Source organism: Sinohyriopsis cumingii, chromosome 10 (genome assembly GCF_028554795.1).
Source record: "Sinohyriopsis cumingii isolate HCF-2022 chromosome 10, ASM2855479v2, whole genome shotgun sequence".
Classification (NCBI taxonomy): domain Eukaryota; kingdom Metazoa; phylum Mollusca; class Bivalvia; order Unionida; family Unionidae; genus Sinohyriopsis; species Sinohyriopsis cumingii.
In genome coordinates this window covers 81,096,463-81,113,991 of record NC_142970.1, presented here as the reverse complement: position 1 = coordinate 81,113,991, position 17,529 = coordinate 81,096,463, and the positions used below count along the sequence as shown (strand labels likewise).

General features: G+C 35.0%; 1 protein-coding gene across 1 annotated transcript in view; it reads left to right on the top strand.

The window, feature by feature from the left end:
• Positions 1 to 211: 211 nt before the first annotated feature.
• Positions 212 to 17,529, top strand: part of LOC149790465 (BDNF/NT-3 growth factors receptor-like) — a 135,945-nt gene continuing 118,627 nt past the window's right edge. Inside the window, exon 1 of the mRNA XM_089972522.1 lies at positions 212 to 589. Coding sequence (XP_089828648.1) covers positions 547 to 589 — 43 coding nt within the window. The 5' untranslated portion in view covers positions 212 to 546. The remainder of the gene's footprint in view (positions 590 to 17,529) is intronic.

Sequence of the window (17,529 nt, the reverse complement as noted above, 5' to 3'; positions counted from 1 at the left end):
AGCCAATTCGCGCACACCTACCATTGTTACAATGCATTGAATCCTCCATAGTAAATAAATTTCTTGGCATTACATGGCACCTGAACAGGATTTTTAATTGCATGACGAATATGTGCAAGCATACCGATCACTTACAACGCAGATGATCCATACCGATTATTTTGAACGGCTATACTGTACGTAAGTACGAGCCGACATTTACGGCCTTTTAGTGTTAACGCGCCTTGTCCAGTGAACAGCCGGCATCATTTACAGTACCTCACTGGAAGTGCAATACTATCTTAGTTGAACAGTCTTCGCCCTTACTAGCTAAGCCAATCGGGATTTGCTGTTGTATTACTAAGAATTTCCATACAATATTAAGTCAATTATTTGTGTTCCGGAACAGACTTTTACTCACTCGTGTCGGGACGAAACTTAATATTAACCAGTCATTTGCAAGAAACCTAAGTAATTTAAAGTCCACCTACGCATCAACAACGTGAAGAACAGTTTAGCCATTTTCTTACGGATTCATTTTAAAACTGTTTTTACTGTGAAACGGATATGTATTGGGATAACGAACACATTGAAAAGGCCTTCGAACACTGTAAGTATTGAAAATAAGTTTTTTTCCACGTCTCTTTCTTAACGTTTCTTTATTTTATCGTTTTTAGTACACTTGTTTAGTATTGTTAACTTGTTAACACACTGGACCATTTTTATGTATCCAAGTTCATTTTGACATATGTATGCGTAAACCATCAGGTGACTTGAACCAGGCAAGACCGTTTGCGTACGGATTATATTCGAAAGAAAATTTATTGTCAGTATTTTGACAAGTAACATACCAATCCTCTATTTATCTTATGAGAGTGTACATTTTTCTTTACTTTAATTATCACAAATCTGTAAGCAACTTATTCTTCCCCACCCCCATCCCCATTCCCACCTCCACCCCACCCCCAATGGTATGTAGCGATTCTATTCTTTCATAATTAGCTAGTTATATTTAATTATAATTGCATACCGATGCCAGCAGGGGGTCTTTATTTTTAATGATTGTTAGCATCTTTGTGGGTATTTTTAAGGAACAATGTGTGATCGGTAAATCATTTTATCTTCCAAATTGAATTTTATGAAAAAATCTCCTACTATACAGTATAGATTTCAGATCGTTAGTGTTATTTACCTCTTCTCTCTTTGTTTCTCTCTCTCTCTCTCTCTCTCTCTCTCTCTCTCTGCATAAATATTACAATCTTAATTTTCACATAATGACGCAACATTGGGTACTGGAATGCTGTTTGAAGTATGCGAGAGCACCTCAAAATTGACAAAGACTCAAGTTCATACAATTTGTTGGACATTTCCAGTGTTTTTAGTAATGCTTCTAATCGTCTCCTATCATGGTAGAATTAATGTAGAATTACGTACACTAATATATATCGACCTTCTATTACAACATCCGAAACAAGACGACTTGATTTCTTGTGTAATATCGTGCTATGACTCCTGTTGTAATAAAACACCATATTATCATCTTTGGTGAAAGAGTTTAGTCCAAAGTGTAACTTATATATGGGATGTAAAGTCTGAAGTGTCTATTATACCTCACCTAAAAGTACACCTTTATAATGCATTTATCTAACCTGGTCGGGCCCTTACGTCAGTAAGCGTAAAACACATCGGAAGTGCTACAGTAGACACCATCAAGAATACACGTGCCTCGCTTACCAAACAATATCACGTGCACATCGCAAACAATCATGGCGTTCGTTACGCGCGACTCGACTCGACCGAAATGATTTTCTCTTGCCTAAATATTCCCCAGTTTTTCTTTTCAAGCTGTTTGCTTGAAGTATATGATTTAGACATGGCTTTATTTTGTCCTGTGTATGAATGAAGTATCGTCCATTTTCACCCATTACCCATCGTTCACGCTGGAGCACTCTGTTGAAGGATATCCGAGATGTAATTTTACTCCAAAATGACAAGGTAGTATAATTACACTGTCCGGTGCTATTGTTGAGTACGACGGAAATTTTTGAGTCATTCCGGTTGGTTTGGGCCTCTTCTCTGCTAAAAATAGATTTCTGTATTATTATAAATGTGTATGTTTTCAAACTAAATAAACATAAGGGAAATGTATGTCAAACGTAAGGAAATGTATCTCAACAAAATAATAAACAAAGACAAAGCAGTTAATATTTAACAGGGAAAAGGAAACGTAACGCCTGCGTATAGGGTATGAAAACATACGTCTTGTCGCCTGTTAACCTTGTACAGGCTTAGTGACACTGCTTTATGAAAGGTCTTATTTGGAAGAATCTGAGAAGAAGAAAAAAGATTGCCACTTATAGAGCTGCATTTTATTTCAAGATAAAAATAAAAACACGAATAATATCTGGCGACTTGATAAGACAAAACTATCATAACATTTCGATCGATAATAAATTATATAATTTAACCATATCATTGTAACAAGCATTTAGACTGGTTAATATAATATCATTTAAAACTAAAAACTATTAGCTACAAACACCAGCAAGGAACTACCTTTATTGTGTTTTTTGATAACATTTTCACACAATTACTAAAAATATAGTACTGCTATTGGTTTCTTGAATTCATTTTTATTTCTATATACGCTATGTTATTGCGTTTCCGTTTCATTTTACTCCTATTGATTAATTATCTAGAACTGCCTATTGTTTTGCCCTATTGGAAACCGGTCTGAATTTATATTTTAATATGTAATAAATTAATGAATTACATATGTTGATCATTTATCTCCATACCATTTTTTTTTAAAATGCGGAACATGTACAATGTCCGTGATACGCATTGCTTCAAATGATATGAATGGTGTTTCCCTGAACACTTGGCATTGTAATTGAAGGACAGCATATATGACTTCAAATACGACAAAAACCTCGTTTCACCAGCTTCAGGACCAGACAAACACGTTTCACATTTTTTTAGTGTGTGTGTGGTTTATTTGTTCTTTTGTTTTGTTATTTGTTTTGGGTTTTGTAGCCGTTTTGTCAACTTTTAGGTTGTAGTCACGTGATTTAAGTAATGCAGTAAACATGTAACTGGATTTTCCCCTGCGTTCGACAGAAGAAAGATGACGACCTAGAGTTTTGCCCTCTTTGTCCATAGCGAAAAATAAAATAACAATAATGGGACAAATCGAAACAACATGGCATACAATGGTTTTATTGATACGACAATTTTCTGGTGTAAATGCAGCGCCAACAGCGACAAAAACGGTGCAGGTATGGACATGTTTTGTTACACTACACTGGAACGTAAACTTTGATTTAGTTAAATTTCACATTTTTGCATCGCTTAAAATAATTGAAATGCAATACTCCATGTGGTTACCATACGTGGAACATCTCATCAAACAATCATCCATTGCCGGTTCGGGGACACAATAGGGCCAGAGGAATGCATGTGGTAATAGGTGACTAATGGAGGAACAAGACGTGACGCAGTAGTTATCGTGTCGGACTCTCAACCGAAAGGACACGCATGAGAATCCTGCCACTGGATTATCACGAGGTGAATGCAGTGCTGTGCCATTGGGGAAGTCAGTTTATTCCAAATGTCTCGACAAAAATAACCTATTTGTGTTAATCCGTAAAAACCGCCCTAACTAACAAAATTCAGGACGAAGCTACATTTCAGCTGCAATCTCTTCAGGCATACACTTTTCCAACGGGTTAGTGGATGTTGAATAGATCGCATGCCCCTACAACATAACGAAAGAGACGATTAATGGAGGCGGTTGCCGCGGTTATTAATTGGTTAGTGTTCCATTACCGTGATAAATGAGGATTGTGTCCCAAGGGCTAGGCACTTCATTCCAATTGATTTGCCTCTGAATGTCCTATAAAACAGACAAAAAAAACCCCCAAAACAAACAAAAGAAACAAACAAACATCATACACACTTTATTTTCATATTCTCACAATTTCCTTCTACCATGCTTACGAAACCATAATATACATGTAAGGAATGGATCGACTATTTAATTCTCGTGAATTTTAAGAGTGCTAGGATATAACTTTTAAAAAATAAATCCCATCCCTTAATGACTTGAAAATAATAATCTTGCTATAATTTAATTAGAAATGAGCTTATTTTATTCATTATATTATTTTAAAATCTCTCCAGACAAAGAAAAGAAATATATACAGGCTGGAAAGAAAGAAAACAGCATCTTCTCCCTCCCATGTAAAATTATATGGCCCGTCCCTAATACACTACTCTGAAGAATAAAAATGTCATAATTCCAACTGTTATTACTTGACCGAATTTGCTGAAATCTAATTGGATATAAATGGTCACATGATTCTGAATAGTTCGGATTTATTTTTTACGTTTTCAGAGATTAGGTAAAATTTTCACATCAATAACTACCCAACCATGACCATTTAATCACATAATGATAAATCTAGAACTCAACATCATAGTATTCAAGAAATTCAGGAGCAAAGATGCTAACTTTGAATATTTTGAGAATATCTTACCATAAAGATATGCAAATTCAAATATAAATGTTGTACCAGCCTACATTCAAATATAAATTTCTTAAAGTTCTTGGCAGGTATGTTTATGTATAATGCTTGTCATAACTAATTTCGATGGATAAACACATTGCCAAGTAAATCCTGGATACAACAGTTTTCTATTCTACGGGAAATGACAAATCTGAAATAAAGACGATTGCATACGTCACGGCTTTCATGCACACACACACACACACACACACACACACACATATATATATATATATATATATATATATATATATATATATATATATATATATATATATATATATATATATGTGTGTGTGTGTGTGTGTGTGTGTGTGTGTGTGTGTGTGTGTGTGTGTTAGTTCAACGAGAAATGACAGATCATCTAAAATAGAACACGGAAATTAATTTATTGACACTTAACACTAATTTGTGAGGCATGGGAAACCTAATTTTATCAAAGGTTCTAATTCGACAGAACTCTATTAAACAATTGCTTTTAAACGCCTACGCACACATCTACCTCCAATACAGTTTACACGTTAGTCTTTTTCTATATAAATAATTTCTACTTAAATTTAATGTATACAGTAACATCACTCATTCCGTACCTCAAAGAAATAAAACTGACTAACCAAGATTACGCATTCTCACACCGGAAGGCTTGCATCTGATCATTTCCGAATGACGCCGAGATCGGTTTATGTTTCCAGAGGAAGTATATTCACAAATAATCATTAATAATTGTCTTCTTCTGAGATATGAATATCTATTTAAATTCCAGTCCCAACTCAGCTGAAGTAAATTCTCTTCAACTCAGTCTTGTTCGCAGCCCTCACTTATTAATATTGTATTTCTTTTAAAAGCTTCAGATATGTTTGAATATCAAGAGGTGACGTAAATTTGATAGCGTATCATAAACGTTATCAATATTTGTTTAGTATTTAAATTGCTTTGTATATGGCAGATATTCCCTTCATGGCTTAAAACACTTCTTAATCAACACAACCTGGACAACTGCATTTTGTGATTGAATTAAACTTTATTTTTATAAAATCGATTACACACTCAGTTCAAAGAAATTACATTAATATAGAATAGTATCAAGTAGGCGTACGTGGTATGTGAGGCTGAAAAACTGCAAAATCAAATAGAACTATCGACCTAAAATTCTAGACTAATTACCATTACGCGTGATTGGACCCAGAAACGTCAAGCTGTCGTTCGAACGTATTAACGCTGAGCTGGCCTGGTTTTTAAGTCCTTGATCTTGCTTAGAATGCACTAAACTGCAGTGTTTTGTTAATTCGACGTTTTGATTTGTATCTATGACAGATGGTGTCTCTTATCTTCTGAAGATAAAAAAGCTATTACGAAGTATAAAAATGTCTGCCGCGTAAGAGTGATTCTGTTAAGACATCCTGTTATAGTGGTTAGACCTCTTTAAATGATGCTAGGGTACTCGTTCAGTTTATACATTAAGTGTTCTTCCTTCCTTCACTCAGATAGCTTACTCATTCAACATTTTATAAGTGCCACATTGATAACAATATGTCTTTTATGTAATTCTGTTCAGAACAAGCTGAACAGAAGATAAAAGTAAACAAAGGGGTGTTCGAAAAGGTTCTTCATACTTCGTGATCAAATCGAAGAAATACTGAATAAAACTAGAATAGGGAAAGTAAGTCTAGATAAATGCAAGTGTACACAAGTCATGCACACGTTGCATAATAAAAGGATACGTTTGGTATTCCATTTGCAATGTACTCATTATTTTAACACTGCATGGCTGAAGTGTGCGCACTATATGGGTTTAACATTACACTTTTGCAAATTAAAGCTGGCATAAAAATGCGAAAATCTAACATAGCGGACATGGAATATAATAGTAGAACTTTGAAAGGTGGCTAGATGTCAAAACGTAAAATTAGACGATACAACAATGCTGAAAATTACGTATACTCATTTAAGCAGTCATTACATGATTCGTTTCCTTCAAATAATACTCTAGAAAGTCAGGCATTATGACAAATATTTGGTACTAATCCCACGTACATTTCAAGACGTACGCCTATCATATGAAACGAATTATTAGGTATTAGAAGTAAAGTTTGTTCAGGTAGTTTTATCAAAGATGTACGTACCGTGGAGAAAAGGACACGTCGTTTTATCAAAGATGTACGTACCGTGGAAAGAAGGAAACATCATTTTATCAAAGATGTACGTACTGTGGAAAGAAGGAAACGTCGTTTTATCAAAGATGTACGTATTGTGGAAAGAAGGACACATCGTTTTATCAAAGATGTACGTACTGTGGAAAGAAGGAAACGTCGTTTTATCAAAGATGTACGTATTGTGGAAAGAAGGACACATCGTTTTATCAAAGATGTACGTACTGTGGAAAGAAGGCAACATCGTTTTATCAAAGATGTACGTATTTTGGAAAGAAGAACACATCGTTTTATCAAAGATGTACGTACTGTGGAAAGAAGGAAACATCATTTTATCAAAGATGTACGTAATGTGGAAAGAAGGAGGCATCGTTTTATCAAAGATGTACGTACCGTGGAAAGAAGGACACGTCGTTTTATCAAAGATGTACGTACTGTGGAAAGAAGGAAACGTAGCTTTAGCAATGTTCATTAAATGAAAAAAAGAACGCGGAGAAAAAATCACTCATATAACACATGTATTCCTAGTAAGTAACTGAATTGAGAGTTACGTCCAAAACAGAGACACAGTCAATTTGGAAATTTGTACGCATGAGTGGAAAAACGATCTAGTGAATCCCAAATACCGCCGCGTCTTGAAGCGAGAGTAGGAGAATGATGTTTCAAAACTTACTACTCAACCGTTGCGGTGGCCAAAGTGGCTAGAGAGTCCGCCTCTGATGCTGGAGGTCTCGGGTTCAAACCTCGGTAGAGATATACCAAAGTCTTCTAAAAGGATACTAGCAGCTACCTCGCTTGGCCCTCAGCATTAACAGATTAGTGGTAGGACTAGTCGGTCCGGTGTCAGGATAGTGAGACCGGGTGGGACATCATGATACATGTCTGCGGCATGATGCCCCAGTGCTAGACACCACTATAAACTGTCACACTGCAGAGATATGACTGAAAAACTGTTAATGCTACGTTAAAATCCAAATCACACACACATACACACACATGTACACACACATACACATATACACACACACACACACACACACACACACACACACATAAATAGCTACTCGCATGTACATTTACCGACTTGATGGAAACAAAACTATGCTGATTAGTATCATGTGGTTCTAACCATGGCTTTAAAATGTATGTCTAAACCATGAGATGATATTAAAACAAATAATAAAATTTGGATGTATGTGTCAGTGTCTGTTTAGATCTGCCTGTGAGCAATTTTCCGTGTAACTGTGTAAGTGTCTATATGTCTGTCCGTATGTGTGTAACCTGTTACGTACACTATGTATGTATGTATGTATGTATGTATGTATGTATGCTCGTACGCAGGTATGTATGTATTTACATATATAGGTAGGTATGTATATAGTATATCTGTATGTATGTATGTATGTATGTATGTATGTATGTAGCTAAGTACATTTGGGTAGGTAGGGAGGTACATGGCAGGAACCTATAAATATATCGATAAACATGACACATCCTCATGGCTGCAGGAGTATAAAATATGTGAAGGTGCACTCGCTAAAATGTTCAACATACAAACTTATTACATGCATTATCAAAGCAGACTTGATAGATTGTCTTAATTCCTTTTTATAAACACTTTAGATGCCAAATTAACATTGGAATAACTCGTTCAGAGCAAGTACAAGACAGCCTGTATCTCAAACGATCGCTGCATAATTGTCTGTTATACATAGCGCCTTGCTCTCTCGATACAGGTTTGTTGGCGTTGGCTAGATTGCGAGGTTTGCCGCCATAGTTATATAACTCTTCTTTCTCGAAAAGTTAAGCCTCTTAAAAAACTGACGGTTGTCTTGATCCCCAGACATTGCGTACTTTGTAAGTATAGACTTTTAATTTGAAGTTGATTCACTGTATTGGCTCTATAAACCTAAATGAGTGTCATCTTTCTTTTTGTCAATAAGCTGTGGCCGCTATTAAAAGTAATGAAAATTGTAGCTTGAAAGCAAATTATTTACTTGCATCTATTCCACCTCCGCGCCACATGAACAGGTGGAGCTAAATAATGACCGTGGAAATTTAATTTTATTTATTTATTTATTCTTATTGTTCTTCATGCTCTTGCTTTTCCGCTTCATCTTCATATTCATCTTCATATTCATCTTCATATTCTTCTTCTTCTTCTTCTTCTTCTTATTATTATTATTATTATTAATAGTAGTAGTAGTAGTAGTAGTAGTGGTAGTGGTGGTAGTAAGAGTGATAGTGTTAATAGTATATTACACACATGTAACTCTGTACTTCAAATATTTATATACCCGGGTGTTTATGCACAAGGGATACATCCATGAAGGATGTCATATTGAGACAGATAGAAAGAAAAAAGAACGACAAACGTTAGAATGTAAGAAGGAGGAAAAAATGGAACGTACCTGGACAAGAGTAGTAATCCCCAGCAGTTTCCTGCAAAAATGCAGTAAAACCTAATACATGATTAAAAATAAATTCAAGTGACTAGAAAGGTTGTTATACATGCATATATTATATCAATATGTTCGCTATGACGTTTTACTGGACTTAATTTGGACATAACGAGACGCAGATTTATCTTAACTTTGCCACGCTTTCCATGTAATCCTTCTGGCTTTATTTATCTCTTACAGTGTTACATTTACAATTTAGAGACGAAATCTCACGGCATAAAGCCTTGTTGATATGTCACTGCAGTGTATGTCTAACGAGTCAACTGTGCATCACTATATTTATAGGTTACTGCATTTTTATGGGAAAATATGAACCAGTTTTTGGATGGAATACTGCACGAACTTGGGAGTGCAGTATATCCTTCCGACAAAACGAGTTCATATTTTCCCATACTAATGCAGTAACCTTTTTATTATATGCTCATATTTTTTATTCTACCTAAGATTTAATTATATAAACAAAATACCCTACAAGAAACAACGTAAATGAATGTATGCCGTATTCCAAACTAAATACACAAGCGCATATTTATCATTACACAACACCAACATTATTACTGCGCACATAACTCCGCCCAGATAAATTTGAACTTAGTCGCGCGCTCGAAATAACTTTCGAAAGAAAATGGCGTGTCTAGTTAAAATTGAAATTTGGAGTCATATTGTGAATGAATGTGTATTGCAACAACTTTTCCATTTGATCTGGAATGAATAGATTTTAGTATTTTTCTCGATTCTAGGAAAATTTGTGATTATGCACTGCATTTGTATGTGACAATCCACATGAAATACATAGACTGAAGAAGCGTGTTGACATCTGCTAATGTGTTTCTGTTTCTGTCATTGAATGTTTGAAATCATAATGTGGGAAAAATATGAAGTCTTTCAATTGCAATTATCAAAATGATGCTATGGAATTTCATGCTTATTTAATTTTGAGTGCAGTAAGGAGGATGCACTTGCACTTATCATCGAAATTACAGCACAGTTTCGAAATGTGTAATCCAGATTGAAAACCTATGACATGGCTCATGTAATTCGGATTTGCTGAATTAAGTAAACACATTTTGAGGAAATTTAGGATGTAAAACTGTAAGTATATTTTATTTTTCCATTCTTAACACCAGCTAAAGAAGAGAGTATATGACTTGTCACTTGTATATTATTTGTAAGGACCTTATCTTGCGTCTGTTGTATAATGTAGTTAGCCTAAATCCGTAACATTGTATCAACGCGGAATGTGCCAAAGCAGCTGGTATGTGGCAGTCCACGAAACATCTGTTTTAGTTCATTCAGAAACAAATTTATACAACCACCACCTCATACGCGAGTGTACATGATTTGTGTACAAATCAAAACTGCTGGCGTCTGCGTCCTTTGTTTGTTTACAATAGAAAGTAGTACCTTTATGCACGTGAATGCTATATGTGTATCGTCGCGCGGATTCAATATCGGGTAATATTGCACGATTCTGACAATGTAAAGTTAACGGGGAAAAAAATGAGCATATACTAAATAATACGATTAACCTCAAAATCTGCAATAACTTCTATCGACGCCATACATGTATGTTACGACCAATGGTTCGTATTTTCGATGTTGTCGCTCTTGTTGCTGCTGTTGTTAATGATCATGGAGAAAAAAATCTCTCCATTTTCGGCTTGAGACCAGATACACTGATTTCAGGGCTGATCTGTGTCGCTTGTGTATAATGCCCTCTGCAACGGCTGGTTTATACCGAGTCAGGGAAACTATATGTAATGTCTATTGTGCATCAGAGTCTACATCCTGTGCATACTGTACTTGCTTTCCAACGGAACACACACAATCAAGATGCGCCAATCAGTGATAAACAGTCGGCAGTTTTCAAATTCTAGATCGATTGCTTTTGGTAGAGCTCTACAAGAATTTTAAAAGAAAAACTCATTTCCCCAATTTTCCACACTGATAATGCTGAATATTTAACATTGTATATCTTTGATGATATAATTGATGGGTGTAGCATGGGTTATAGTGTATACAGCGTGGCCTTACTTCAGATGTGCATTTATAAATAACTGATCGCTTCGTTTGGTCATTTTCACGTTCTGGTCTTAGAGGTAAATTATAAACAAAAGAGCAGATAAGTTATTTTAAGGCGTTTGATATATTAGGTAATTCATACATGTCACTTTCAGAAGGTGGTATTGTCTAGTCTGGCAAAATTCATATCCCCTATTTTAACAACTGCTAAATATATTTTACTTTATAATAATTCAGGCTCATTTTTCCAACAGTCGGGAACAGTCCTTTTGATTAGTTGTGTACTTCGATCATCTATAATCTCCAGAAGTAAAGTATCCAAAGACATTCCAGTCACAGAACATGAAAGTAACATATAGATATGGCGAAATTCTCTCCATTGTGCATGTTGCAAATGCAAACAACTTCACCTTACACCGGCCACTCTAGCAGACGTTCATAGTATCCGTAGAACGTTTCTTTTACTAAATAAACGTATGGAAACAATAAAAAATGTGAAATGATGCTAAAATGGGAAATGGGAATCAATGTAAACGGTAAACAATGGGAACTGGTTCCCATTATATCCCTTGATATAAAGAACAATTACATTGGACCACAGGTAGTATTTAAACATGCAGAAAAAGTTTATCTGTAAAGAACGATGTGTATGGCCCCAATACACATTGACGAAGAGAATTAGAAACGTTTCCATGTTTATACACTAGATGAAGAGATAAAAAAAACCTAAATTCTTCACTTGGATATTCACTTTCAAGAGCCTTTCAAATTTTAACTTACGGAGGAATTCTGAAATGAAGCTATCTGCTACGATATGAAACCGAAATACCAGTCATCGGAGAATCGCTAATTTATTACAAAGTTAACGGCGTAGACGAACTTTCAAACAAGCAAACGAATGTTAGTGATAATCGCAATGCCAAGAACAAATGATAGAGACGCTGTAATTGAAAATACCGCTCTGATCATTGAAACAGTTATTTAAGAGAATATTCATCTCTTTTCGAAAATAGAATGATTCAGATTGTCGAAAAAAATATTGCATAGAAAATCATATTGAGGTGAAGGACTATCGCATATCTAGCAGAGATCCATCATCTTACAAGTCTATCAAATCACTATATTCGATGAAAAACTGAAGGTTTTGGTAGGAAACTAAGAGCCTCCGAGCCAAAAATCGAAGACGACGAGAAAGTATTGTTTCCACCGGGTAAACTGAGTGTCAAATAACAGCTGCTTTTCAATATTAACTATTTTAATACAACGTTAGGCTAGCGAGAAAAGACACTGTATGATACAGGTCATTACAACAGCGAGATGCAATTGACAGTGCATAAAGATGTTTTCTTTAGCTGATAAATATAATGGCAATAAATATACTTACATTTATACATCTTGAATATCACCAAAATGTAATTTCTTAATTAATTCTTCAAATCCAACATACATGTCCTGCAAAACCTGATGTACACCGACACTGTACTTGAATTTCGAGTAGCTACATTTAATGCTGAAATTCTTTCTCTATACTGCACTGAATTGACCCAATTATCCAGTCCATCATAATCGTAAAAGCAGAATTTAGTTGTGTCAACAGAGAAACAAAATACATGGACCAAAACAAGAATGTTTCTTAAACTAATGTAGAGCGCTTGACCAAATTCAAAGGTCGCTGGGCTGTGTTATGTGCCCATTGATATTGTTATTCTGTATTGGTTAATCTACGGTTATGTATTTATCTTGGAATACAGCAAAAATTCAATTACTTTGTTTCTTGTGGTGTATTTTTTATAATTAAGGTAAAGGTTGAATAATAAAATGAGTATATAACACAAAGGTAGTGCAGCATCCATCCGAGAAACCTAGTTCATATTTTCCAATACAAACGCAGTAGCCTATAATTAGTTGGATACAGTATTTTTTAAACAGGGTATTTCAAATATCGGTTTATGACAAACACATTATATAAATATATGAGAAATATAATCATACAGATTTGTGGTTCATGAGTATTGCATTATTTGATGTTGATTTTAATATATATGCCTTGTGATATATTTGCAGGAGATTATTTTCTTCTGCATAAAGATACATGTGTCAAAATGTTGAAACACTTATTTCTTTTCATGTTTAAGTTATATTATTATCCTAAAAGAATGGGTTAGAGCGTCAACTGCATGTTTCCACTGATGAACAAAAAAGAGAGCTAACAACCCGATCCTCGTTTTAGGAGTATTCTTACTGGCATAATCAAAAAAAGTGATTAAAACAAGTACTGCTTTGCAGAATACGGGCGATTAGATTTAGAGAGACATGCAACATTCAATCAAAATTAGTACTGTTACACGCAATGGGTGTCATGCAGTATAAATCAAACACATGTGTGAGAGTAGTATGATAGCCCATGTTTCACCCTCATCTAAGGACCTCAAGACAGCAGTCGTTGTGAGCTAACAGGTTCTTATACGAGAGTATACTACACATTTTTTTGAAATAATCATATAATGGTCACATATCAGGAAACCCTAATTTTACGGTTGCATGGGTTTATTCTTGTTTTACATTTGTACGACTTATTAGTAAGGCTTTCCAAGGGATTCGTTCTGTTGGGTTTTCATGATGTCTTATTATAAATGCGGGCAACGTTCTTCGATTTTAGGCAGATCTCTAAGACCCCATGTTTATAAAACGTACAATTTGAAGATTTAATTTTAATAGCTTCCTCTGTGCAGTAATAGAATACAGCACCATAAATTTAAGCACAGTGATAACCCAAAGGCGAAAATCCGCTACTCTCTGATATCACTGTTGCTGCAAGTGTGGAAACTTACTCGTTCCTCATGAATATTGATAACCCTGCTTAACCAATCACGTCGAGCGCAAGTCAGTTTTTCTCGACATTGGGATCCAACATGAACTCCTACACTGCTTGAATAAGCCAATCATATGTAGTCAGCTATTAAAAGATTAAAAAAGGCACTTACAATGATGCGTTGGAAAATGCTAGATTGGATTTTGGAAGACGAACGCGCCCGTGTGTGTGTGTGTGTGTGTGTGTGTGTACGCGCGAATACTACACATTTTCCGTAATCATCTAATGGCCATATCTCGCGAAACCATAATTTTACGCTTGCATAGTCTCTCTTTCTTGCTTCTCATCTGTTTGACTTATTAGTAAGGCTAATACGTTCTCAAGTATCAAACGACTGGCCCAATGCAGTGAAATCATTACCCTAAGTTGTTCATGAAGAAGGCAAACATAGATCTATCTGTATTTCTCAATTTTCTACAAGCCCCACCTCCACCCTCAAACCCATTTGTTTTATCTATGGTATAGAAACTGAACGTACTCTTTACGACTGCAAATTGCTTAATTGTATGCCTTCCACTTAATTACGTATTGGCACAAGAAGCGAAACACGGAAAAGATTTTTTTGGCCCAAAGGCACTCAAAACATTTGCACATCCCCAAGGAATGGGGTGAATATTATTGCAGTTACTTCCTATAAATTTTAAGGGATATCAATGTCATGCGTTCCATAAATATGTTGTGCGCAAACATTTGATCACTGATCACATAAATAAATACGTAGCTAAACCATACACATTCAACTAAATACGTGACAGAACTAAACATCTCACAGAGCTAAACACATGGCTTAAATAAGCACATGACTACAATGATCACATGACACATCTAATTACAGATCTTAACACTTGAGTAAACATAGTTGAAATAACACGTGGCTACACTGGCCACATAACAGAACTAAGCATACGACTAAAAACATGGTAGTACTAAACACAAGGTTGCAACGACACATAACAGAACCAAACACATGACTAACACTGTAGAACAAAACACATAGCAAATCAGTCTCCAAATGTGAATGACGGTTAACGTGAAAGTAATTTATCTAGTGTAAAAATATAACCTGCATATCAACTACGCAAATGTCTAATTCTGACTTCATTAAATGATTAGCCGATTTTGATGCAAATCATAACCTAGTTAGAAAATACAAGATATTAAGTTTGTGTTAAAGACTGTTTTTAAAGCAAACATGCGCCATATAAACCAGGTTAGAAATTCGTCTTTACCTGAAATACAATTAACACATATGTAGCCAAGTATTAAAAACAAAAAATAAAGACAATGAATCTCTATCGTTTACACAATTTACAATCAGTGCACAGTAGTATTTATTACATCTTAACGACCCCTCTACTTACAGGCCTTTCCAGAGGGAAGCTTTTCAGCGCGGACTACCACTTATGAGACTATATTGGTCTTCGTCTTTTATTAAAATATTTCCTGTTTGTATCATATACTTTATAAATGTATTGCAGGAAAAGGTATATAAGAACAAAACGATATGATGTTATTATTGTAGTTGTTGCGGTTTTATTGAGCTTGAAACTAGTGGGACTAATAAAACACTTCACATCTACGCCGTTTTAACTCGAAGCAAAGGCCGTCGGTTAATGAAACTAAGATTTTCAACTAAAAGATGCGCTTGACAGCAAATGCTGAATATATTTTTATTAATATACTGCAAGAATCTCCTGGAACCTAAATAAAGTCTGCTCTATCAGTAGGACAGTCGTTCTATCTAAAATGTAATAATAGTAAAAAGGCAGTTGAAAACTCATTACTAAGTATTATACCCGTTTGAAATTAGAGGGAAAAAAAACAGAAACAAAAAGTGAAATTTGCAACAAATTGTAAATATGTTGTACAATTTGGAATACGTATACGCATAATAATTGATTCCACCTTGCAGAACTTTAATTTTGGCAGATCATTTAAAATGCGTCATAATTTATTTTACACTGCAGAACTATAATTGTCACTTTACAATATCATAATTGTTGTTTGAGAATTCGAGTTACTCTGTTGTCATTATTGTTTCCTTTTATTCCATTTGGTTTTTGCTGTCTAAAGCATCCGTCTTTCTCTCTCCAATCATTTTTTCCAGGTCCTTCCATTCGTTTATGTGTACCATATTGACATGTGTCACACTGACACACGCATGACGCCGACAAGTTCTGTTCTCTTGGCCAGATACAGGTGCCAAGTCCAAACAAACGCCAGATACATATGAGTTCATTCGGATTAAGTACTGATAGATTTGATTCTTGAGTCAATAATTTTTTTCTTCACATCAGATAACCTTCAGACGAACACATTTGTTAAGTTCGGTAATAAATTCAAAGAACAAATACGAAATGAATAATACATATTTCCTTCCTGCAATGCGTTCGTCTGCAGCATATATGATAAAGGGATTGCAAAAATGACAGTTTAGATAATTTGTGTACACACAGAGGTGGAGTTAGACTTACATATCAAATGTGGAAAATCAGAAAAAAGTTTATTCTTGGTACATTTAATAGGGAAACGTGTAAGAAAAGAGATTTTTTTAAAAATAATAATCAATAACCTCAATTAAAGTTGCGCTACGTTCACTTCGACAGGAATGCATGCTGACAGTCGAAGACGGACAAGTCATGAGACGTCATATATTTTAAACGGTAAATGATCTTAGAACAATTTGGATTTGGATCTTCGTATGTGACATTAGGTTTTGTATCGATGAAAACTCTCCATTTTTTTGAATATGCCAACCCCTCCCGAAAACAAACACCCTTATCTACTATTATTATGTACAGTTTTAAACGCTTAGGATGGTTTGCAGTTGACGAGAGTGATGGTTTAAATACGACTTCAACTGGTTAAGTGAGGCTGAACCCACACCTTCCATACAACGAGTCTTCTATGTTTATACCTGTTGCACTAGGTGAATTAGTACAAACATAATTAACCTTTCTTGACACACGAAGGCAAGGAAATTAATCACTGAAACGTTTCAGAATGTGTCTCCTATATTGTTCTTTAAATCCTCACGCCAAAAAGTATACGAAGTGTGTGGAGTTGGTTTAGATCACCGGTTTTCAATCGTTTGCCTTATTGTCTTGCATTTTATTGCAATTTGATTTCTACAAAATGCCCGCTTTTTGTTTCATTTTTTTCTTCAGAAATATTATCTTTCTTTGTAAAAAAACAAATCTGAGCAAAATAACTTTTCACAATAGAATTGATGCGAGTTCCATTCCCGATAAAGCTCGGTTTCTAAAAACGAAATCAACGTTATCTACTCTTGATGAATAAAAATACTTGAAACAGTTTTAGAGTTTCTTTTAATCTTTTTGTGTCTTTAGGAACTGCATACTCTGTTGAGTACATTTTATGTTTGCACCTGTTGACTGTTCAATGTGAGACGTAGTGCATCATTTCATATGTAAATAACCGTATATCTTACAGTTAAACTTGATTTTAGAAAGACT